Source organism: Centruroides vittatus, unplaced genomic scaffold (genome assembly GCF_030686945.1).
Source record: "Centruroides vittatus isolate TY-2023 unplaced genomic scaffold, ASM3068694v2 contig_738, whole genome shotgun sequence".
In the NCBI taxonomy this organism is placed as follows: Eukaryota; Metazoa; Arthropoda; class Arachnida; order Scorpiones; family Buthidae; genus Centruroides; species Centruroides vittatus.
The window spans coordinates 2,582,689-2,609,577 of NW_027122474.1; the positions used below are offsets into that span (position 1 = coordinate 2,582,689).

The following is a 26,889-nucleotide window of genomic DNA, read 5'->3' on the forward strand; positions in this document are numbered from 1 at the left end:
ATTATTTACTTAGCAATTTAAATAATGGCTATATTTGAGCCATTATTTAAATTCGAAATTAATTTTGTATTTAATAATAATATTAGGTGGATGTTTACTATACTTCACTGTTAGCATCATTTATAAATACTGTATAGCTGAGTAACCACTTGGTAAATTTGACATGATTGATTGAATATTGGACTGTTCTGTAGATAGATTGTATTTAAATCACTAACTTTTGTTTTCATAAGATTTTGATGACAATGGTGATTACATTTCTCAAATTAAAGTTAAAATTTAAATTTTCTTAAAGCCTAACTTAAAATTTATTAAGTAAAAGAACTTTTTATCCTTTCCATCCTGTGAGCACTAAGAGGGCTTTTTTTCCGTTTCAATTGTGGATTCGGCCAAGCACACAGCGGGAATGGCCGGGTGGTGAGAGACGGGGCCTGGCGTATCCTTGAAGGACCGCCAATGAAAAATTTTTCGGTTGCTTGCCCAATCAATTTGATCCTGGGCCCTTCATAGCAGTAGGCACCAGCCTACTGCTATGAAGGGCCCAGGGCTACTGTTCTCAAGGACTCAGGTCCTCAAACTTTATAACATTTTTAAAGACTGTATTTTATATAAATTTGAAGTAGATTACTTTAGATTCAAATTACAAATAAAATTATTTTTAAATTTAATTCTGTAATTAAGTGGATTTTTTTCAATCATTTCATGTATTAACATGTTTAAAAAATTCTGAATTTATCAAACATTCGAATTAATGACAAATTTTAATAGATCAAGAAGTTAGCAAGCATCCAATTCAGAACTACGTTATTTATATTGAGTGAATCAATATGTTTTTAGAAGTGAAACTTGTAAATACATTGGAGACTTCCGAATATGCACAATAAAACTTTTGCATGATAGTTTTTGGATAGATTCTTGCATAATCCAAAGTCCGGATAACTTTACCACTTAATATAGTCCATAGTCATAAATAGTAGAATGTGGCAAGTTAAGATTTAAAGAATGATTATCTTCTTGCATGTTGCTGTATATAATTTCAATTTTACAAATTTGAGATATTCTATCTCATAAATTAAGAAAAAGTTTATTTTTAAAATCAAATAAAATTGATTAAATCAACAGTTATCAACATCAAATGTTAGTTTCTTCTCTATTTAAATTGGTATTAAATGTTTTATAGAATTGTTTTACATGTACTATATTAATCAATAATGAGATTTTAATTAACATAAATATGTTTTAATTAATTATTTTTCTGGAAAATATAAAAGGAATTTGACGTTTTCGTAGGTTTAGCTACAGATTTTAAGTTTTAATATGAGACTGAAAATTCTGTAAAAGTGAAATTGTCTCTCTAAATCTAATTTACTATTCATATTTTTGTATTCATTGTTCGACTGTAGTGCCAAATCGTCACATTTTTCATGCTAACCGCATAGAGTGTTGCATAAACCATCGTCCCCGTCGCGCTCGAATTCTCAGTCAGGTCCAAAATTCTCCAGAGTCTATATAATTTGGTAAAATGAATAATTTTGATATTTTTAACATAACTATGCAAAAGTAATTATTGTAATTTGATATTCATAAATGTTATTTTTACTAAAAAGTGCTTATTGTCAGTCATCGTTGCATCTAAAATGTTTTGCAAGATATCTATGTATTTGACTGGTAATATACAGGGTGTCTCGAAAGTTTCCATACATACAAAGGCGAAATGTAACTTTATTCACAAAACATTAAAATGTCAGCATTTGTGTCAGTGGATTGACTGAGTAAGGCAATGGAACACATGGGTAATGTGCCAATAGGGTAACTTCTAGCAGGACTTCCTATGTGGAAACTGGATTCTGTTCTGGTGTTAGACACACGAAGAAAACCCAGAATGCATTGGCATGCTAGCCAGCCAATTGATCAGGCATCAACCAATGGCCAACTACCAGCGTTCAATGGTTTTATTTATCTGGTGGGCTTGATTTGTGTCACTGTATGGAGACTTTTGGTACACCCTGTATTTTGACATTATCATATTTTGTATAAATGTTTTTTGGAATGACTTCCCCAATATATATGTTTCTTATATTCTTTATGTGTTAAGTTAGTTTGGCTAATTGTAATTATTGTGGCCAGTTTATCATTTGAATTCACTTGGGTAAATGTGAATGTTCCAAAAATTTTTGGAATGTTTTAGACAGATCTGTTCTTACGATACCGTCTTCAACTTCGTCCATATATTATATGAAATGTATTTAAAATTGTGATTTGTAAAATAAAAGTTTTTATTCCAATTTTTGTTTTATTTTATTTTTTAAGAAATACTCTGAAAAATATTTTTTGAATTGTAATTCTAAACTTTCATCAATATTCTGAGAATATGAATCTTAATAATTTTAGAATTGATTGAACAAAACTAAAAATTTTACTATTAAAATGTTCTTATATAAATGAGTTTTTTTCCTTAAATTACACAAAATACCAAATTGTCAAGTAGAAGTGAAGAAGTAAACAAATCTTTTATCATGCTTGCTGTTGTAAAACAATAAGATTGTCTATGATTAGGGCTGGCGAGAGAGAGAGAGAGAGAAAAAACAGACTGTAGCCTTGTGTCTGAGGGAAATTTTAATTGTGAAGTATAGAAAATCGATTTAATAATTCAAATTCATAAAGGAGAAGAAAAAAATTTGAAAAACAATGTCACATAATAGAGCAGGGTCCTACTTGTGAATAGGACCTAGCTTATAATGCATCAAAGTCTTCAGTACTTAACAGATGCATCTATTGTTCCTAGTTCTTAGAGAATATTTCAGTAATACAAGTACTTCTACGGAGGATCATTTCGCCATCCATTAAAATTTTAACGCGACCTACAGTTTGAGAAACGCTGACCTGACCTATGCAATATTAAAGTGAATACCCATGCACATAAAGCATAAATCGCACACGCAACGTAGGATTTAATACTTTTTTCGTAATTTGCATATCGGACCGAAAGCACCTCATCAATTGCCTACATGATCAGTACTGTATGTAAAGGTACAGTACCTATTCGCTAACGAAAGATATTCCCACCAATCAGAACAGAACATGGGTTTTGTTGACGTAAAGAGGGAATTTCAAGATGGCAGCGGCGAAGTTGCGCGGTAAAGTGAGACGTTGAAGCATTTGTTACGGAGATAAACGAAGTCCCATTTTTTATTTGATAAGAATGACATTCATTTAAATGGAAGTTAATCGCTGAAAGCTGTCATTTTATTTCAAGTAAGATTTTTAAGTTTTAAAGTTTATTATAGTTTATTATGCGCTGAACAGTACGTCCTGCTGTTTGCTTCATATTTCTAACACGACATAATTCGTAAAATTTAAATTATCACAGCAGACTTTTTGCTAATAGAAGCCGTTCAAATATTACATCAGCAAAAATTTTGCTATTCTGATCTCCCTGTCATTACTAGTCATGGAATCAAGATATCCCCTCCCTTATGTCACCAGGTCAATGTTTAAACCATTCACAAATACACAGGAATTATTTTCAGACAATTTTTTAATGACTGGGGAGAAAAACGACGAGTATAATCTTATGCCATCAAAGTATTAATATCACCCTTTTTCCCATCGTCAGATGCAAATGAATCTTCCTCAGTAAACTGCTGACGTAATACTTGAATGGTTCCTTATACTTTCTCTAAACAAAGACCGTAGATATTTTCTGTGCATGGTATATGGAAATATTTTAATTGTGATGTATAGATTGTCAGCCACCATCATCTTATTATGACGTTTGCCTTCATTTGCATACGAGCTGTTACGCGAAATGGCAATACAGAATCGAATTCGTTAATGGCGAATTCGGACTGCTGCTCGATGTTCGACTAGTCAGAGCAGAGCAACAGAGTACTCTATTAGAAATTGCTGAGAATGAACTGCACTCTGAGTACTTTTTCTACTCCGGCCGAAAAAAAAAGAGTAGCAATAGCTCTAAATATGCCCCATGGCGAATATAATAAACTTTTGTGCTTCTATTATTAGATTTTATCTATTCATCTGAAGACTCATTATCGGATTACGCGAGACATTGTTCATTTGCAACAGCGTAAATTTTCAGATTTCCGGAATTAGTCGAAGAATCGATTGGATTAGTTGTTTACTGCAACGCGACACGTGGGTGATCAGCCGAGGGGGATGACTACCGGGAGGACTTCAATGGGAAGCTAGTCCCTTACAAACTTGAAGAAAACCGGAGAAACTCCACGACCAACTACCAGTCCTCAATGGTGTAATTCACACAGGTGTGCTGGAAGAATTGACTAGTACCACACCAGCAATAAGTGAAAACGTTAACTGAGGTTCCAATCAATCAAGCGTTCTATCTCTGCATTCTCTGAAGGGTGGCCCTGTTGAGTTATCATTCTGAAAACTTGATAACTGCTTTCATTATTCTTTACGGTATATGCAGGATTATATACAGTAGCATGATTTAATTACCATGCTATATAATCTAACACCTAACCAGACAATTTATACTTTTTGTTTCCGTTTATTAATCGTCGCCCCTTCTGTAGTGAGTTGCTTCGCATATAAACATATCACTGATTCCTTAAAAATTCTATGAAGTCTTTTAATTTATTATGCATCAATTTATTAAAAACAAATGATAAACTAAACATTTGTGAAGAAATAAATATCATGATTAAGCAACGCTCACTATTCTTGTTGAGCAAATGATTGAAAAAATGTGGGCACGTTCATAATACGCTATAACCATGCAATTATGTAGCCTTTAATACTAAAGTTAAACGATAAAATGAGGTAATGACAAAGATAAAATTTGGCATCTAACAGAAATGCCATCAAGATCGACACGATAGGAACTACACGATATATTCACGATAAGATATGAGTACAATCGTCCGACGATATTTCGTCTATCAGTTCTAAAACTTTTCTTTTGAACTTTTTCATTTGTGCTTCCGTCATTTCGTTGATTTCGGGTAATAAACTAAGAAGAAACATTTTCCTCGGATTAACGTCCGTTTTATTGCATTTTCGCGATTGTACGAATTCGATGAACGATTTGTCGTAATCACTTATGTGAGTTTTACGTTTGATTCCTCGATTTTCCATTTGTATCGAAGGTTCTCTGGAGTTTTCTTGCACTATTTCGAGATCTTTCGATGACGAACTGTCTTGCTCGATGTCATCTTCCGTTGCATCTTCGTTGTTAGTAATTTCATCGTCGGTTTGTTCTTCCGATTTCGGTGGAGAAGGAATGTTTTTCGGATGATCCGCATTGGAAGTCAATTTGACGTAAGGCACAATGAATTGCATGATTTCACTTAAGTAATAAGGTTTTGTCATCCTTCCGGTACCCGTGCACGATGGCCTGAGTTTCCTAACAAAAACTGTTCTTAAATTCTTCCATTTTTCTTTACACTGAGGTACTGAAAAAGATACGTAAACGGAATTATAAGTTTCGAGTTTTATATGTAAAAATTGTGTAATAAGTTATTGAATTATTTGTTGTTATAAGCTACCTTTTGATTTGTCTGATGAAACAGTGTCTCGTTCTATAATTCAGGCTTAGTAAACACTAGTGTTGTGTTCCAAAGACACTTGGCAAGTTTTTCCATCAAATATCTGTATTTAGTTTAGTCGACTAAACTAAATACAGATATTTGATGGAAAAACTTGCCAAGTGTCTTTGGAACACAACACAACACTAGTGTTTATTAAGTCTGAAGTTACCGTTTATTACAATAGTAAATCAATGTAATTGTAATTTTGTTTTCTTACAGCAAAACAAAAATCGCAATTATTTAAAATTTAATCTTTGTAAATTTGTTTAGAAGTCTTTTAAATATGAAGCAATGAGTATAAATTATCATTTATTTATTTATTTATTTTTTTTATCAGGTTAAGGAAAATGAAAACAAAACACAAAACGGGAAATAACTTTGAAAAGATTTAAGTTAAGCTCTTATATACCGGTATGTTTGTTGCAAGCAATAAAATTGCCAAATATATATAAAATGTAATCGTTAAACATTTATTAGCATCAAACGTACTACAGAAACATTTTAATCCAATAACATTCCAATACACATTCCTAGAACATCTCATTCGTGTACCGAATTAGGTTCTAGTAGATTAGTATTGATTTTTTGTCCAAGAGGGGGCGTCACAAGAGACGTTAATCGATTCGTAGTATACCAACAAAAAAATTATCGAAAAATTGCGTTTTATCAATATTTTCTTGCGCTGCTTTATGAAATTAATAATTAAAACACCTTTCGTGACACACGAACAATTGTTTTGCTGTAGAATAAACAAAATTATACGTGTATACTGGGACTGATAGAACGTGACGACGATCGCGACAGATTGGCGAGAATGGCGACGAGACAAAAGACTTTCGACAATTTTTTTACAATAGATAAATAATTTATTGTGTAAAAATAAATAACATGCAAAGAAAAATAGAAATAAAATATAAATTTACCTGTTTCTTTTACTTCTTCCGCTACTTTACTCCATGCGACGTCGGTTATGTCTTTCCTAGAATATTCGGGTAATTTATAATTATATAAACAAGGATACTTTTTAACCGCCTGAACTAATTTCGTATTAAAAGGATCGTGTTTCATTTTGATCTGGCCAAATCGATCGCCAGGCAACGAAATAAATAGGGACGAGCGATTGTCTCTCCGTCTCCTGTCGCCAGCGAAAAGTTGCCTGTAGGGTGCGTCGCGATCGCCTTTTGACAGCCGTACAACCACGTGCGATGAAACTGATGTATATTATATTCATCGATTTCATCGCATCGTGTCGCGCTTGTTTTGCGATGCGATCAATTCCGCGCGACCAGTGTGAACTGAGTATATTGCAGCATAATTATATGCGCGCGGTTCGCTATCAGATTACTGTTACGCGTTTTATTTAATCTCGGAATTAATTTAAAATTGTTTTATTTATTAATTACTTTAGTAAATATTTATCGTCATAAAAATGATGGGGTTTGATGTGCATTTATGTATATTTTATGTAAATGAATGGCTCGTTAATTATTTAAATGTAAGAGAGAGTGAAAATACTATCAACTACATATAAACAGAAAAATGTTACTTTTATATTTTCATATGTTAAATATATAGCTATATTTCGTAAACAAAATAGATAATTCGTGGCAAATTTTAGTAAGTTTTAACAAAAACATTTTGTTGTTCCTCTGCTTACAAGTGCTACAGATCTATTTAAAGAAGGGAACTTGTTAAATTCTTGCATATTTTTGTTAGAAATTTAAAATGATTTTCTGTTTAACTGTCCAACTGAAGATTTTAATTAATATTTCGTGTTACACATTTATCCCCAATTTTGAAAATTTTGATGGCATTCTTTCGAAAATATGTATGCCTAATTCCAGCGGCGCCCGCTGACTATAAAAATGGGGAGAACAGTCTATAAAAAAGGGTATCGTACATTATAAAAGAAGCTTCAAACGCTATAATTAATTAAACATTTGGTTCAAACATAACGACCAACAGACATCATATACTACGTATGTTTATTCAACAATTAAACTTAGCAACACGCAAAAGACCAGTATGCGTTTTGATAACATTGTTTTTTGTTGTTGAAATGCATACTGGTCTTTGCGTGTTGATAAATTTAATTGTTGAATAAACGTACAGTACGCTAGTATATGATAAGTCTGTTGTTGGTTGTGTTTGAACCAAACGTTTAACTGATTATCTAAAATACAGACAAAAGGCATTTGATGTATAAATATCTTCAAATGCCATGATTCGACGTCGGATCAGCGCTCCCATAAAGGTGGCGCTTGAAAACATGGAATTGCTTTTGGTCTACATACCACGAAGTTACATGGGACAATGGACAAATATCGTTTATTAGTTTTTTTATATTTGCAGAATAGGGTAGAAGTCATGAATTTTCAATTTGCTAATAAGGGAATTTGAGGCCCCCTTGAAGATTAGGAAAATGGTAACCCAGACGAAAAGGGAAGGCACGTGCTCAAATGTTTGGAGGCCTTTGCCTAATCCCGTCGATCGCCGTACGTTATGGCCTGAGGTCCGAACGAAACATCAAAGACTGTAAAGATAACCAATTTTTCGATGATGATCAATTAACTCGGGGCTCGCGGGTTAAATAAGTCCCCGAAGCATGTTTATCTGGCTCGTGAGTTTGTTTTCACTGACATGTTTTATCAAATCAAAACTGGAATTAACTTTAGAAAAATCTGCTAGAATAAATATATTTTGCTACAAATGATTTCTATAAGGATCTATTTAAAGAAGGTTAATTAATCATCATCGAAAAATTGGTTTCTTCAGTAGCTCTGACATGAGCAAAACGTTAAATCTAGGTATCCATGCTTGCGGAACCGTTCCGAATAATTTTGACATCTAAGTGCAGCGTCAATGTACTTATTTCTACAGACATTATGACGTCTTTTGAATATCCCTTTTAATTTGTAGCCTGAGACAATTTGCTCTCCGCCTCATCTATCGGTACAGTCGTATATATAAGAGCGCCTATTGTTATCGTAACGTTGAGTTAAGGAACGATAGAATTTGATCCGATATACTACGGACTCTTTCGTTAATTGTGTACAGTTTTTGAAACACTTTTGATCCCTTCCTCTTTGCTGTGTACAAGTGCTTTAGGCAACCTCCCTTTAATTACGTGTACAACACTTCATAGACGTACAAATTTTTTTCTAAATGTCAGAACTTTTTAAATTGATAGTTCATTCACACGACTAGTATGTCGGCTTATAAGAACAAATTTGTATGCACCAATATAAAAAAAAGCCATTGTAGACAATGTCTCAATCTTCTTTCTCTCCATTGTGTACAATATGTAAAACTATGCATATCTCTTGATTCCATTTGTAAGTAGCGCTGCCTCCGATTCACACGGGCGGCAAATTTCAGATGATAATCGGCGTCAATCTTTATTTTCACCTTGACAATTGATAAAGGCGATTAGTTGAATCTGTCATCGACATTCATTGTGATTTTTACTTTGCCACTGGTGTGCATCGGCCCTACGGTGTTAGTTGTTACTACGGTGGTTACGAAATGACCGTAGCGACCGTAGTAACAATTCCAAAAGCATTTACTACGCGAATCAACAAATTTGCTGACTTTGCTTGTAATTATTAATGAAAAGAAATGATTCCAAGAATATTAAAAGTTCAGTGCAATTGTCATATTACAAAAAATATTTATATAATCATCACAGGAAAATTCATCATTTTGTCTCATAAAGGCTAAGTTCATGGTATATTTTTATGTTTATTTACAATGATAAGATACAGTATATGAAATACTGGACACAGAAATTAAATGTAACCATAAAAAATTTTTATTTAGAAAGACAATGACTCACTATATGTATTGTTCAGCCGTTTGAAAATAGGGGTTAAGTAATAGTTGTGTTCGTGGAAATTCCAATTTACATACATATCTCCATTTATCAATATTCAGTTTTTTTTTCTAGTAAAAATATTTGACGTCATTTGCTAACGGTAAATGATTTCAAATGATATGAGTTAATGCCAATTGATATTAAATAGTAACAAATGGTTAGTCCTTTCTCTTCTACCAGGTAAACGATTGTAATGTTAAATGATGGAGATAATATGAATTGTTATTAAATGATCTTCTAATGTTTTCATATTTTAAAATTCTGAATACAATTGATGTCAATTAACTGACATCATTTAGTAAGTGACATCAAATGGTACATTTGGCAAATGTTCTGTTTATCAATAATAATGTATTTATTTGATTTTATATTACTTCACATTTTCACGTATATCAAATCAATTTACAAAATAGTTTTCAATGTATCATTGAAATGTATCAATTGACAAATGTGTTTTGTCAATTGATATTAATATTAATAATGATTTAATTTGACAATAATTGATATATGAAATTATCCAAAATAATCACTTCTTAAGTGACATCATGTCATTAATTGATACCAACTGAAAGCAGGATGGCTGAGCAGTTAAGATGTTGGCCTAGCACTCTGCCAGGGAACAAATCCAGACTGGTGGAAAATTTATAAAACTATTTTCCAACGCAAGTGAAATCAATGACGCGAAATGATGTATAAAAGATAGAAACGAACCGTTAAAGAACGTTTCCTTTAAATTTCGTTTAAATTTGCTAACGTTTTACGTAAAAATAGAACAAAATACATTCTATTTTCGCCCCAGGACGACATTTATCAATGTTGAAAATACTTGTGAGCACGAGAATTAAAGTATATTAACGCCGAAAGATAGTGTATGTATTTATTAAATGTACACATTTGGCACTGTTTTTAATGAAATTGATAGAACTAGTAATGATACATGCCTCGAATTACACCCAGCAGACATGCACAGCTACGAAATAAGTTTTGATTATAATCCCAAAACAAACAGATACTTTCAGTGGATAGTGTACACGGATGGCTCTAAGCAAGAGTGCGGAGTGGGAGCTGGTGTGTGCATTCAAAACAACAACAATAAGACAGTATATCAGGCCAGATTAAAACTTGCTAAACATTGTAGCATTACGCAAGCTGAACTATGAGCAATCACCCAAATAAAAGATAAATAAATACAAAGGTAATATAAAATTCCTTATTGACAATAAGGTGGTTCTTCATGTCTTGACAAAAACTGAAAACATCACTCTACTGGGCAAAAAAGTTATTAAAGTAGCATAATATCTCACGTCAGTACCGCCCGCAATATCCAATTCAGTTGGATACCAGCTCATAAAGGACATAAAGGAAACGAACTGGCCGATTCTTTGGCCAAAACGGCTGGTACTTTCAAGACGCAGGATACATATACCAGGTTACCAAAATCAGCACTGAAAAATTCCTTACACGAATGGGCACTAATTGTATGGCAGGGAGATTGGAATAATTCTATAACGGGGAAGACTTTGCCACCAGTTTATTCCCTCTATTACTAAACGCATCAAGGCTAATTATTACGAACCTAGATTCGAAACCACCCAATGTTTAACGTGGCACGGCAATTTTATGGCCTACCTCTACCGTTTTAAAAAGAGAAACACTAATAAATGCCAGTGCGACAATCATAGTGTAGGAGATGCCATACATTTTATACATTTTACACTGTGAACGATATGAAAATCAACGCATTCCATTCTACAGGGAATGCATTCAAGAAGGACTTAATTGGCCACCGACACTACAAAACATTTTCGATAAGAAAAATCTCTGGAAGTGTTTTGAAAGGTTTATTGAAAGTACCAGGGCTCTTCTGCCAGACTTTTACAGGAAAGAAAAAATTCTTGAGAATGAAAACAAGAACAGACAACATAAGCAGGAAGACAGTGAAACAACGGAAAAGTGACGTTATCAGCGATTGATCGGTCGTGTAGAATTCTTCTGTACATAGTTTAGTTGTCTAGTATTAGTTTAGTTTTAGATTCCACATTTAAAAAAACAAAAAGAAGTATTTCCATTAATATGTACTCGCTTCAGTTATATATGTTCGGCATGTTAACTTACCAATTGTAAGGGAACTTGTAAATAACGTAAATCACTTATATTTTCTGCGAATAGAAATTGTAATCAGTATTATTATACCATAGTAAGCTAATATTTACATTTTCTGCGTATTAAAATCGTAATCAGTTTTTAATATTATTGTAACCTTGCTACCCATAAGTGATGAGTTTTGCATACTACTGTAACCGGACCATTTCTTGTAATTGATAATATTGTATAACGGTTTTGTCAACTGTTGTAATTTTGGTTATTAATAATTTCCGATACAGCGCTCTGAGGTCCTGAGAACTTTTTCATCTTTACTTTTCCCCCTTTTCCTTTATACTTCTCTCTCAGAACCTTTCCTTCACCCCCTTTTCTTCCTAGTGAGCTAAGTTTGCAAGAGCAGGCAGCCCCTCCTCCTCTATTAGAGTATCTGACATCTTTTCCACGAAAGCTATGTTCTTTCTGGCTTTGAGAACATTTTTTGTGTTTTTTTTTAATTGTTGTTGTTCTAAATACCCATATAAATTTCTTTATAAAATGTTATACTCACCTTTTGCATAATTGCTTAGTATGGTAGCATCTTTTTTTAAATCTTGTGGTATTTTAAATATTGGAGAGTATTCCTCTTGATTTTTAATTAACTGTAGGTTACCTAATGGTTGCTAAAAGAATATGATTTATTTCAACTAAATTTATATTGATATTTTCTGCTCGTGAAGGATCACACTTCTATCAAAATTTTGGTTTCATTAGTTGTGCTCATCTTCTGTGGAGGAATTAGGATCCCTCCACAGAAGATGAGCACAATATATCTTTACCAGTGTTTCAATAATTAAATTGCATTTAGATAAGTTATAATTCAGAATAATATAATGATATTTCTTATGTAATGATTTATGTTTAGAATGCATTATCACTTATCATTACAATGACAACATTTTATTGAGCCTTTGATTATGAGTGAGATATCATAATTATCTTAATTTGGCAATACATGCATTGCTTGCTATATGCATATATTGGTATACATTATTTACATAAATAAACATTTTGTTTAATTATATCAATACAATTGAAACTTATGAAAATTAAAGTGTAACAGCCAGCTAAGAGAAATTGAATAGTTTAGAAGTTATTTCAATTGAAAGTGGGGTAAATGAAAAAACTAAACATTGATGATCTGACATTAGAATCTGTTCAACTAAAAACTAGAAAGACTCCACTTATTTAATTTGTGTGGTTTTTTTAGTTAATGATAATTTTCCATAAAGCCATTAGACTTTTTGGTTAATGTTACTTATGGTTTCAAGATGGCGGCTCGTCTGATTCCTGCAAGAAAACAGTGGGGACGCACGTTCTAACCTAACCTGACCTAACCTATTCTAATAATTTTGTTGGTAATAATTATGGTAATTTATTAGAATAGGTTAGGTTAGAACGTGCGTCCCCACTGTTTCCCTTCTTCTATTTGCTGGAATCAGAGACGAGCCACCGTCTTGGAACCATAGGTGACATTAACCGACTTTTTTATATACCCAAAAATTTCATTTAAGGATTTAACTGGAAAGATGGCTCTATATTTAAATCCAGAGACTAAAGAGACAGTCAACACAAATTAAGAGGCCAGATAACTGTTTAATAAGATAAACAATTTAGGAGTTTTCACATTTTCATCTTTAGATCTGACATAAAGAACACTTAAATGTGTTCTTGAAATTAAATATGTCTATTTAAACATAATTTAGAGTTTACATTATCATAAATGTTATTTTAATATATATATATATATATATATATATACACACATTTACAGCAGCCAAATGAGTCCCATTTGCTATTGAAGTCAAACTTGGATGAGTGAAGTGCATTCTGGTCTATTTATTTAATAATACCGAAATCTAAATGTCAAAGTCCATTGCTCTCTTTTCTAGAGTTGATAACTATCAACATTGAGCTATTAATGATTCCTAAACTGCTCTTATGTATATTACTAAAGTGGGATATGATTATCCATGCAGGGCCAGATTAACCCACTTTTGGGCCCTAGAAATTTTCTTCTTACTGGGCCTCCTCCCTCCCCCACAAGAAATAGAGCGCACAAAAAATATAAAACAATAAATAAAACAAAACTAAACAATGTACATAAATAATAAATAACATTCTAGAGTATCATATGTACTCTGTCACTAATCCTGAACAAGTACTTCAAAAATTACGGGATATTAACGAGTCATCGATGGCATATTTCACAATTTGTGATTATCAAACTTTGTTCCCATCTATAAAATTGGAACCCTGTTTCTGCGAGCCGAGAGATTTTCTTCTGTCAAAGGTGGAAGACTCTTATAAATATCTCCCTGATGTGTTAGATATATCACACTCGATGGTCCACTCGTCCTTCTTTGGATACGAAGGGGTCACCTACAAACAAACAAGGGGTGTGCCTATGGGTAGCCCAATATCAGGAACACTCTGTGAATTGGTCATCAGAAATCACGAGAATACCATATTGCCTAAATTTCAAGAGGACATAAAATTGTATGTCAGGTACATCGATGACATCCTCATCGTATGGAACAAGGTACCTAACCTTGACTTGGTACTTAAGTATTTTAACGATAATCCCTATGGCCTGTCATTGAAACTTGAACAGGAGAGTCAGACGACGGTGCATTTTTTGGATATTGCCATCAAAATGGAGCATGGTCATCTTTCCACCAGTGTGTTCCGTAAAGAGTTGTATGCATCTCTATTTATACCTAACCTTTCGCGTGACCCTTATTGTTACAGTCTCCGCTTTTCGAGCTTTGGTAAAAAGGGCGCACACACATTGTTCGGAGCAAAATGAAAAGGAAGACGAATTGTCGAGGATCAAGGCCCTTGCAACGCAACATGGATACCCGTCCTCTTTGATCAAGCATCTCATAAAACAATATAATAAATAAGAGAGAGAGAGAGAAATATTCCACAAGACGAACCGATGAGGGTTATCACGAAACACTTTCTAATATAGCAATTGCAAGGAACCACGAAATTGCAAGGACCACTAAAATACACATAGCATATGTGTATTTTAACATAACAGTCTTCTTTCTCATCAGAAATGATAAAGACCGTATAGATGACTCTAATTCTCCAGGGGTTTATCATTTTTTTCAAGATGACCAGGTTAACCACCCATTAACATACATTGAAGCAACGGCAAGAAGTCTCGCCATGAGGATGAAAGAACACGAATACTCCTTAAGAAAAAGAAGCTGACTACGACGGCATTAGCGACATATGCGAATAATGAGGATATTCACATTGAACTACAGAACGCTAAATTACTACACACAGTATCAGATAAGGCACAACTCAAGTACCTCGAATCGCTGGAGATCTATCGGGCAATTAAACAAGGGGTCGGTATTAACTTCAAAGAAACCGACAGCATGGCGCGCCATTTTTGAACTATATCCCAATCATTAAAACGCATATCAAAGATAGTTTAAATTACGTAGGATATTTAGGTCATTATAGAGCAAACGCTTAGAAGGGAGAATCCATTTATCTCAATAGGGACTAGACAAAGACAACTATCCAAATTAACAAGATAATCCTTTAATTTTCCTTGGAACATTCAATACCTCCAGGGAAACACACAGGGACGTACAGAGCCCGACAATCCAATCTACCGAATAACTTTAACACACAATTCTCCCGACAATAGCGAGGTTGAGGCAGAAGTTTTAAACGCGAAAACGTGTACGTCGGACATTCAGCGCCGCTTTCCTGTAAGCCTAGAAGTTTGACAATGGCGTTTGGAAAGTCAATGGAATCATGCTCGACATTCCAAAGGCCATTGTCAAACTTCTAGGCTTCCAGGAAAGCGGCGCTAAACGTCCGACGTACACGTTTTCGCGTTTAAAACTTCGGCCTCAACCTCGCTAATAATATGCTACAGAATTCCCGTAACGCGCAGACATAAAACGTACCGACAATGAGTTTAAAGTGTATCTCTTCTTTTACTTCTTATCGGACAGGAAACAGTTCGAAAACGAAATCTTCCCGCTGACCTGGTTGCACAGTCTTTACTTTCCGGCTTCCCGACTATTTTTTTTTCACGCACTTTCACACACCACACTCTTCCCTACTGATTCTTCCTTCTCTCTCCACTTCCGTTCTAATTTCTCCTGGAGACACCCTCCAATAAATCTCCCACTCTAAGTTACACATCCAGATTTACACAACTCCTGTCCATCGAGTCGGACCCACCACGTGGCGAAGGGAGCAAGAAAAGACGTAAGGCACACTCTTTCTTGTTTCTGATATAATCAAAAACAGTATGCTTGAGTTTTAACTACAAATCCCTCAAGTTTTTGTGGTAAAAGATACCATTTAAGGTGAAATAAGAACCATGCACTGCAAGATTTAAATATTTAGGAATTATCTCATTCCAGTTTTGGTTTAATGACCCACATCAGTTTCAGAGTAAGATTGTAGATAGCCTTGACAGGAGGAATACAAACTTTTAAAGTCCAGGACTGTCAGCTGTTTGGGATCCAAGCCTTTCAGTTTATGTAAAATATCTATAAATGTTTAGCCCAATGTATTATCTATTGGTTTGTTTTGCAATCTATCAAAGTTTTCATCATATACTCATTACTGCCATTAGTCTTCAAAGTGGTTCATTTATAATTTCTTAGCGTGTTTGTCTTTTGATGTAACCAAACAAATAGAGTGGCTTAGCACAGCTAGAGTTCTCCAAATAGCATCTATTTGTTTCTAAATTCTTTACACCAGTCCAATATTTCTGAATTTGTCTGCTTGGTATGTTCTAAAGACTTTTACAAAAGAAATCCGGTTTAGTGACTCGGGATTCATTCTTTGCCCGACAATATAAAAATAAGGCTATTCTCATTCCTGCATTCTTTAACAGGCTTTATGATCTCCCAAGGAATTCCATTGGCTGATGTCATATCTTTTGTTCTTTTGTTTATATGTTTGCTTAACTTTTCTTGCTAGTTTCCACTTAAAAACAGGACATTCTTTTTGAGGTAATAACAGACAAGATCTGTCTATTTCCACACAAGTAATTTGATCTGTGCTAGACATGTTATGTTGGGCAGATTTGTGCATTCTAGGTAACAGTATGTCTTAGTTCTGGAAACTTTGATTATCTCCTTGCACAAACATTTCCAGATAAGCAATACTGTGACTTTGAGTCTGGCCTTGAGTGATTCCTTAGCTTGATCTAGTGTCTAAACACCAATTTCAGCTTTTTAATTTATAATTTCCAGATATTGAATCTTGTCTTTTCCAAAATCATATTACATGTTTTGTTGTTTAGTGACAACTGTAGTATTATTGAAAAACATCCCAAGAGAGTTTCTCGGAATTTCTTTGAATTTTGTAGCTGAAAGTAGAATTATTTAATATTGTTTTTTCTAATCAGTGTTTGATTATCTTATACACTATTTTAAATTAAGTTTTTTTTATAATGTTAGTGTTTAAAATTTCTATAATAACTTATTTGTTGATTTTTTTTTCCTATATTGTAACTAATTTCTTCTACATCCTTCATTTCAAATTATTTTATTTATTAGACAGATCTAAAATGTAAATAATGTATATTAACTATTATATATACTATTTGGCTGCAATTTGAAAAAACTGTGACCTATAAATTTCCATTGTTGTCCATCTGTCTTTCCTTATTCTTGAGAATTAAGTTAGATATATGAAAGCTGAGACCAGATGTGGAAAGCTTACAGTCTGGAGGCTCAATTAACTATATATGAACTTCCTGTACAAACCAGAAGTCACGTTACTTCAATTAAAAAATTTTCTCTGAAAGGATAGTTGACTGGTACAACTCTATTGCTAATGGAAAAGTATGATGTACAGGGGCAAGACGCTAGTATTGATAATTTGAAGTTGAGAGGATGTATTTTAAATTAAATAAATTAAAAATATGATTTAAAATTGCAGCCCAGCATTGTGATGATGTCACAATAAATAATTGTTTGCTTTAACTTCTATTCATTTTTGACTTTTTTGGAATTTACAATAATCTTTTAATATAATAAATTCTTGTTAATTCAAATTCTAAAGAATATGAAAAAGTTTACCTAAATTTCCAATTAATAAAACATGAAAAGAAATAACAAAAATTTATTTTTCAGTCAAGTTTTGCTTCCTCTGCATATGTTTTAGCTAATTTAAAATTTTTATCACTAATTTATATGTAAAAGAAAATAATTTGTTTCAATTAGATTTAAGTTTTCTGCAAATAAAAGACCCTAGTCTATACAAAGTTCGTACTGAAATTTTTGGCCACATTTAATTGTATTTCTAAATAATGGTACTGAAAAGAAAATAGCATTTGTCCAAATTCTTTATTCATGATGAAGGCTCCTTTTGAATTTGTTGCTAACCTAACAAAGAAAGAAATTTTTCTATGGAAAAGCCTGTTAATCTTTCCAAGATCAAGAATATAAAACCAAATAGCATCTCTCACTCTATCTACTTTTATACATAATCTCTGTTCTGATCAATGCAGTTTGTCATTATTATGGATGTTTGAAAACTCTCTTACATTTGTAATCCATTTTAATTGTGCCATACACAACAAACTTGAGTCACTGCTTCATACTTTAAAGCTGACTTTACATTTGATTCTTTACGAAACTCGGCAGATCTGAAGTAATCAGGTCCAGATTGTATGTGGAATTTCAATTTCTGATTATTCTACGGCAAACAAGAAACCCAACAGAAATAAACTTTGTGATATCCCAAACTCTATCCATCAGTTGCCATTGACTGATTCCAAAATGTATCACAATTTCTCTAAATTTCACAAATTGATTCTATCTCGTGAGAGCATGAAGTCCATCTTTGTTATTTTTGTTAGAGGAAGTCTGCAAGCATCACTCTGGGAATGATCTGTGATGTCTTTTTTTGCCACTATGTTTTAATCTTTGTTGAAAGTCAGCTATAAGAGTTTCTTCTTTAATGAGGAATTCAGTCACCACTCAAAATGACATGACATTGTCCTTGATTTTCTCATACTTCATTGTTATAATAAGGCATTTCATCATTTTGTACTGAAGTATATTCATACTCCACACATTTCATCATTTCGATACTATGATCATATGTCATAATGTGTATAGGTATAAATAACCATATAACTTTTCTTGTCCCGTGGGCACTAGGAGGATTTTCCTCATGTCATCATGGATTTGACATGACTCACAAAGGGAATGGCCAAGTGATGAGAAAATGGACTTGAAATATCCAAGTCAAATCAGCCATGAAAAATTTCTGAGGTTTTGATCGGACAGATCACGAGAGCGTCAAGTTGATGCTATTAGGGCCGTATCAAATCATAGCGCAGAAATTTATTATAGAAAATCATGTATATTTTATAGATACGTTGATAGATATGAAGTTTCTGAAATGAATATTGCCGAGAACTTATTGAAACAAAGAAAATGAATATGGTGAAAGCACCATAAATTTGATGAAACCTATTAAACTTCAGATGGTTATAAAAGACAGGAAAAATGAAATTTAGTATCCATATACAACAAAATAAATGCAGTCCTTCCTCTATTTAAGAAATGTTATTTTTAAAACAGATAATTAAAATAAAAATTAAGATATTATCTTAAACAGTTATTAAAATTTTGAATTATTACATTTAACAGTGATAACTAAGAATAGTGATGCTACTTACAAAATTTAAATTACCAGTAATTTAATGAAGTATTATAATTTAGTAATTTAAAATATATATTTTTCTTATTATTATTATTATTATTCTCATTAAACTCTGTAATATTATTAAAACAGTAATTATTCTGTAATGAACAAAATATATTCTGGAAATTTTAATTAATTTCACTATGAAAATCATTCTTATATAATAGGAAGGAATTGCCACACAGGCTATCACTGTGCAGGTATGACAGTGAATTAACATACATTGTGAAATAGTTCTACCCAGAGTGAAATCTTTTAAAAATGTTAGAATATTCACAAAAATGGATGAAACAAAACTTTACATTTCAGTTTTATAATGTTAGATTTCACTTGTAATTCAATTCAATACATTTTTGTAATTATATAATTAAATAAACCAACCAATGCTTAAATAATCTCCATTTATTAGCCCGATTATTTAGGCGTTGGTTGGTTTATTTATTATAACTTCGGGCTTTGAGATGTATTATATTTAATTATATAATTAAATGCATTTAATTATATTATTGAAGAAATAAATGTATTAAAAACAGCATTTTTGTTAATGAGAATTTATTGTTTTAATATTTTTGGGTAGCTTTGAAAAATGGTTAAAAGAAAATTAGAATAGAGCTATATGATAGAAGGCATAGTAATTTAATTTTAACATGATTCATCTCATTTTCTGTTGTTTATGTAACAAGAATAAAGAGAATCTCCAGCATGGCCTTTCCTCCTCCTCTTTTGTTTATGTAATAGGAACAAAAGAGAGGAAATATGAAAGGGTAAAACTAACAGATAATGGTAATTACATTTGCTATTTTTTTATGGAGAGTTGCATCTTATTTTCATTCTATTTTCCTTATTTCCTTTTAATTCTATTTTCTGCCAAGTTATTTATTTACATAGTTATTTTTAATCTTGTAATCTTGTAAAATTAATAGAATAAAGAGTTTTTTTTTTTTTTTTTTTTTTTTGAAAGGATTACTTCCTTTCTGAAAAAAATGTATAACTACACTCATTGATAACTCCAAAAATTAAAAAAGTACCCTGTCAGATAGCCAAATAGTTTATTTAAATATTTCATTAAACATTTCATAAATAATAAAAGAGTGTCATTTAAAATATATGGGAAAAACCAGAAAACAAATATTTAATATACCATGAAGTAAATAGCTCTTGAATCTTCTCATATTTTATAGCAATTAAAAATATGTATAAAAATAAAAAATGCTTGGATCACCATTTTGTCTACCTATAATTCAATGAATATTTCAAAGAACTATTGAAATATTGAAAAATAAATAAGACAAGACCGAGATGACTGAGTTTCTTCTCATTTAAAAATTTAAATAAATAACTTTTTTTGCTTTCAACATCAATGAAATAAGATTCAGTGTTTAAATTAATTTCATATAAAAGTGTTTTCAATATTGAAATCTCTTTCAAGTAATTATTAATTGGTACTCTTTGGAATACCAGGATGTTTTCCTTATCTAAGCAACTATAAATATTAACTTTATTGCTGATCACTGCCACTCTACCATCAGTTTTATTACTGTAAATAAATCTTGCTGTTGTTTGTTCTTTCTTCATAGATAACTATGCTTTTTGTCTAATTGCTTTATTTTTTTTCTTTCATTTCTAATGTTTTTAGTCTTATGCTGAAATATTAATTCACTTACTAAAACTGTTTCCATTAAACTAAGTAGTATTTTTTTTTTCAAGTAATGTTTTTCCTTACATAGGTTATATAAAATAGTCTTGTTCATATTTTCTTATCTCCATAATAGTATACTATAAATTGTTCACATTTCTTGATATTTACATTTTATTATTATATTATCATGTAAATTATGAATAACATTTGTTTAACCAAATTTTACAGTCGATTTCTGATAATTACATTAAGCAATTAGTATAGTTTTACTGGTAAAAGTTCAATCTCTCCATTCGTTTAAATTTGAGAGCATTGACTAGAACAATTTTTGGCATAATGGACATGTTGTCTACACCAAAAACATATAACTTAACAATAGCTAGCACTGGCTTCTCTCTCTCTCTTAAAGTACTCCATTAATTTACCCATTTACATATGATATTATCCATCTTTTGCTTGAAGGCCAATAAACGAGCTTCATGATTTTTCTTCTTTGAATTATCATCAACCGATTCCACACTCGTACTTGTTTGAGGGAGTATGCAGTCATAATAATCAATCTATTCTTCGTTCTTCAGTTATATGGTAGCTTGCAACTGACCATTGAAGCTGCCCTCAGAACATTTCTCATTATAGGAGGAATCAAACCATTGATAAGTGATCCTTAGCAAGGTTATCCTTCAGGAGAGGATATTTTAATTCTCTTTAACAGCTTTCTCAAAGAGCTTTCGACCTGAATACATAAGTCGTGCATTGATTTTTCCTTGGTTGACCAACAGGACTTCTTTTCTTTAGTACGATTTTTATTTTGTCTTTTATAGTGCAAAAAAAGAAAAAAATGGTTTTAGGCAAGGTATGCAGTAACTAGAATGATTGAGACACTAGCAAGTCTTTTTAAACTACCGTAAGAAAAGTGATACTGTATATTTTAGTAATGCATATAAGGGGTCATTCAAATATGATGTCACCAATTTCAAGTCTTTTTTGACTACCTATCCCTCCCTATCACATTTTATCATCAATTTTTAGACACCATCTTTATCTAAAAATTGGTGTCTTTATCTGTAATATGTCTGCAAAGGTTAAATTGTTGCCATTATCTTCTCATATTGAAATATCTACTAGAGCGCTTTCAACAGAGCATATATTTAGCACAACTCTTTTTCTACTAAAGTGTACGCACTGTATTTAAACAAGAAAGAACTTACTGTGTGATAATTGATCAAAATAGTCCTTATTTGCACATTTTAATATAAAAAACATCCTAAAACTTGTCTGCCAACCCCAAATCCAAGGCTAAAAACCCTAACTTGGGGAACGTTTTCCACATCTTTCTCTCTCCGAATTGCCAAATTCCCTTTGTTCTTACTCTTTTTTCCTACACGTAACTGGTTTTTATCAGTAATAGAGAGTCGAAGAGTCGAATCTTTTTATGGGAGTCGGAGTCGATTTAAAAAAAATACACGACTCCCGACTCCACATTCATGGATTTCATAATCTCAGTACCTCGTGTGGTTACAAACCCTTTTTTTTTTTTTTTTTTTTTTTTTAAACTCTTTCCGCCCTATGGGCACTAAGAGGGCCTCTTATAGCAAGCCCATTATGGGTTCGGCCAGGCCCACAATGGGGCGGCCGGGTGGTGAGGGACGAGGACCGACATATCCGGACGGACCACCCCCCGAAAAATTCCTGGGGATTTTTCGACCCGTCCGGATTCGATCCCGGGTCCCCCAGGGCGGCAGGCTGCTAACCTTGACCGCTCGGCCATCCGGCCGCTGGTTACAAACCCTAGAGAGGGTCTTCAGATAGACTCACACTGGCATCAAAATGGTTCACATCATAATGTAAACCAAACTTTAGTCATCTGCTTTCTGCTTAGAATATTTATATAGGCCTACAGATATACTTCAAGATCTCTTACTTAAACTTTCTACTTTCTCTGCTGTTATATATAACAGAGGGAAAGTAAAGAGACGGGTCAGAAAATGATCCCTCCCCAGATTTTTACTCAATACAAAAAAACAAATCGTGGGGGGGAGGGGATTGTGTGTATGAAGCACGATTTTCTTCACCCTCTTTGAAGCTTAATAACTTCCGTGTTTTTTGTCGAAAATTTCTGAAATTTTGCAGGGAGGTTTGGGTATTAGGGGCATCGATGCTATTAAATTTTGGTGGATAAAGGTCGAGAGGTTGGGGAGATAGAGGGAGGTCGCGTGTCTTATCTCGAGTAAGGTCGGACTTAATGATTTTACTCGTTATTAGCATTTACAATTTTTATAGAAATCATCCTTTCCCTCAAAATTAAGCTTTTTTTTGTCATTTTATAATAATCAATAATATAAAATGTTTTATTAATAAAATATCATAATAGATGGCGCAACGTGCAGTTTTAAATGTTGCTGGGTGGGAAAGTTATGCAACTCGTTGATGGATTTTTATAAATTAAATCTTATAATTCCTCTAAAACAACTTATTTTGTTTAAATAGTAAACATTTTGAAATCTTATTTATTAATAAAAAATATATTAGAAATGTTTTAAAAAAATAATAATCTAAAAAAAAAAATCGTAACTTTATCAAATATTGCTAAGAAGATATTAAGATTTAAAATATTTGAAGATAAATATAAAAATTGAAATTTTATCTTGTTTTATTTTTTATTTTTTTACACATTTTATAAGATGAAATGTAAATAGTTTAAATCGATTTTTTAAAAAATATTTTAATAGGTAAAATGTAAATTAAGGTTAAAAAATGCATTACAGAAAAATAAAGTTTTTTAAAAAAATTAAATATAAAATATATGTTAAATGTATACGCAGTAAAACCTGTCTAAAACGGAACCCGAATAAAATGGAAACCTGCCTAAACAGAAAAAAAATCGGGTACCATATAATTCCGGTTTACACAGGTTTTACCTTATATACATCTAGATACAGTAAAACCTGTGTAAGCCGGACTATCGAATATTCTTCTGGTTTGGTTTTGAATTAGATTTTTTTTTTTTTTTTAACAGAAAATTGCTCCGTTCTGAAGAATTTTTTCCGTTTAGAACAGGTTTTTTTTTCGTTTATTCAGATTTCGTTTTGGACAGGTTTTACTGTAAATGCATTTATTTTTTTAAATTGAATTTTTTAAAAATAAATGTTTATAGCATTAAAAATCGTCTTAAGAAATTCCAAATAATTACAAAATTTTCAAAATATTTGCATAAAAACATTAATAATAATTTAATTAAAATTTGAATAAAAATCTTACATACGAAAAACATTAATTAAATAATTAAAATTCATTCGAATCTTAATTAATCTTTGAATTAATTAGTACAATTAGCAATTTTTATTACTACTAAATATATATATTTTTTAAATGTCTCGTATATTAAATAATTATTTATATATATATGTATATATACATACTGTATATATATAAAAAAAAACTATAGATAAACAGAGAATCATTAATAATATATTGTGAGGAGGGGTTGAAGAAAGATTTTATGTAAGATATCAAGAACATTGTTCTTCTTCTCTATTTTTAAGTAACTGAGAAAGTACACGACAACTTATATTGATGATTAAATTCAAATTTAGCATCTAAATCGATGAGGAACCACACGCTGAAGCACGATAAGAGGGAGAAAAAAAACTTCATCTCCATTGCAGTTAGAATGTGGTGTAGAAATTAATTTCCTCTTTTAAAATTATATATATATATATTTAATAAATTTGCTAAGAATATCCTCAATATTTTCTGCTTTTTTTTAACAGAAAAATTAATATTCTTTACCTCAAAAATGTCCTCGAACGTTACAGTTCTCTAGAAACATCTCTCACGAGGAATTTAAAATAGATTTAAATTATAAATATATAAAGTGCCTATTAAAATTTTTATGTTTGAGGTGATTTATACAATTAATTTCTCATTTTTTTTAATAGGTTAAACAAGTCAGTGGATAGTTAAAATTTGATAAAAGAGCACCCTACCAACTGTCAACTTTATCTACACCCAGTTTAGAAATTCCTGTCTTGAAGGAGGAAGGAGGAGGGGGGAAAAAAAGGTACATTTTAGAAATTTATTAACAATTAAATCTTATTTTGTTAATGAAAGTATTAAAAATATATCTTTGTAGTAATTTTAAAAGTTAAATTTAGCTTGGGAGAATCATAAACAGATAATCAATTATGGAACTTTTAAAATATGCCTTATGAACTAGAAGATTTTTAACTTTGTTAACAAAGGATTTTTTATTTTTTTTAATGGAATTATTGGAAAGATTTTTCAACAGAATTCTGTTTGAAGTTTTAAACATAATTATTTGTAAAGTTATAAAGTAGATAGAAGAATTAATTTAGTAAAAAAAAAAGGAAATTTTCTATTTTTAGAATAAGTAATAAGAAGGAATGTAATATTTATCTACTGAGTATGCGAGTCAATATTTTTATACTGAAAGTATTTCGTGTGGAAACATTATTTGTTTTCTGATAGATCACGGTTTGACTTATATATATATATATATATCTTGTCACATTTACATCACGTTGGTGTGATGAAAGTATAGAAAAATTTGACATTGTCAATGCTGTATCGACTAAAACTAAGTCGAATTCAGTAAAGAAATTCTTTCCTCCCTTATCGTATCTTTAATTTTATGAAATTTCGGCATTAAAATAATTCTTACTCGCTAAAATAACGTGATTCTATACGCTCTTTATACATGTACATAGCATTATATCTGTCACTACACTTAAATTTAACGTTTTTGTATTCTGTTTGCTGTTTAGATAAATAGGAAATTTTTTTTAAAAAAAAAACATTTTACAGAACAACTTAGTGACACGTAAACGGGAAAATTCTTTAAAATTTTCCTGAATTTTAACCTAAATATAAGAAGGGGGAAATGTGTATATATATAATGCAATGCAAGAAGCAGGGAATTTTAAAGAGGGAAAGAAAGAGGAAAAAAATATAAAAGATATTCGACAAAATGTTCGCCTTACGTGTTTTCTAAAAACAAGTTTGTTTTCTTTAATAAAATTTAATAAATGCACTGGAAAAAAATGAAGAATCTTTACAGAAAATGGGTTTGCAAACATTTAAATACACTATGAAATGCTTTGTTTAATGTTTATGCTTCAAAGTAGTAATTTTACTCTGTTTAAATATAGTAAAAGAAAAATATTTTTGAGCATTTATTTAGAAATATATATATATATATATATGACTTAAACATTTAAAGTACTGTGTATCAACGAATCGTCGACGAATAAATTCTATTCTACAATATTTTCTTTGTAAAATTTGTTTAAATTCTTTCAGATTTTCTTAATATTACATGTAAGTGAATATTGCATTAATTAAATTTTAACTCGGTTAATTAATTTCTTAAAGTTTCAAAAAATTTATAAACTCTTACGTTAATATTATTGATTTTTATTTATAATTGTAACTGTAGTTTAATGCGTATTCTATATTTTTTAATTTCTAGAACGATAATTTTTCTAGAAAATAATCTAGAAATGGTGTAAATTACGTCATTGTTGGAAGCTGTAAATGACACATTCTCGATCATTTTTTTTTCCACTAGAAGAATGACGGCGTAACTTACATAGCTTTTTCTAGAATAATGATGTAGAAATATGTATCACACCATTGTCCGTAAATTACATAATAGAAAATTAATCAAAAACTCTAGAAAAATTATCAAGAATTGTTTGTTTTTCAGATGTAAGTTTGTAATTTATATTTCTAGATTATAAGACTGTTTTTATAGAAAATTTATTCAGTATACTAGAAAACTTATGCTTCTACGCTATTATTCTAGAAAAAAAAACATAGTTTTATCATTATTTTCAGTTATAAATGATGATTTTAACCTAGAAAATTAATTCGAAACACGTAAATATATAAGAATTTTAAAGGTAAATCTTAAACACACGTTTCTAGATTATTTTTCC

The 26,889-nt window shown here is 31.4% G+C and overlaps 1 protein-coding gene across 1 annotated transcript; it reads right to left on the reverse strand.

Moving 5' to 3' along the window:
* Positions 1 to 4,630: 4,630 nt before the first annotated feature.
* LOC136980924 (uncharacterized) lies at positions 4,631 to 6,873 on the reverse strand. The gene is made up of 2 exons (XM_067277124.1): positions 6,494 to 6,873; positions 4,631 to 5,435 (listed from the first exon to the last, which is right to left on the reverse strand). Exons 1-2 carry the CDS (start codon positions 6,636 to 6,638, stop codon positions 4,879 to 4,881), a joined length of 702 nt encoding a protein of 233 aa, XP_067133225.1. The 5' UTR covers positions 6,639 to 6,873; the 3' UTR covers positions 4,631 to 4,878.
* Between the last annotated feature and the right edge of the window lie 20,016 nt (positions 6,874 to 26,889).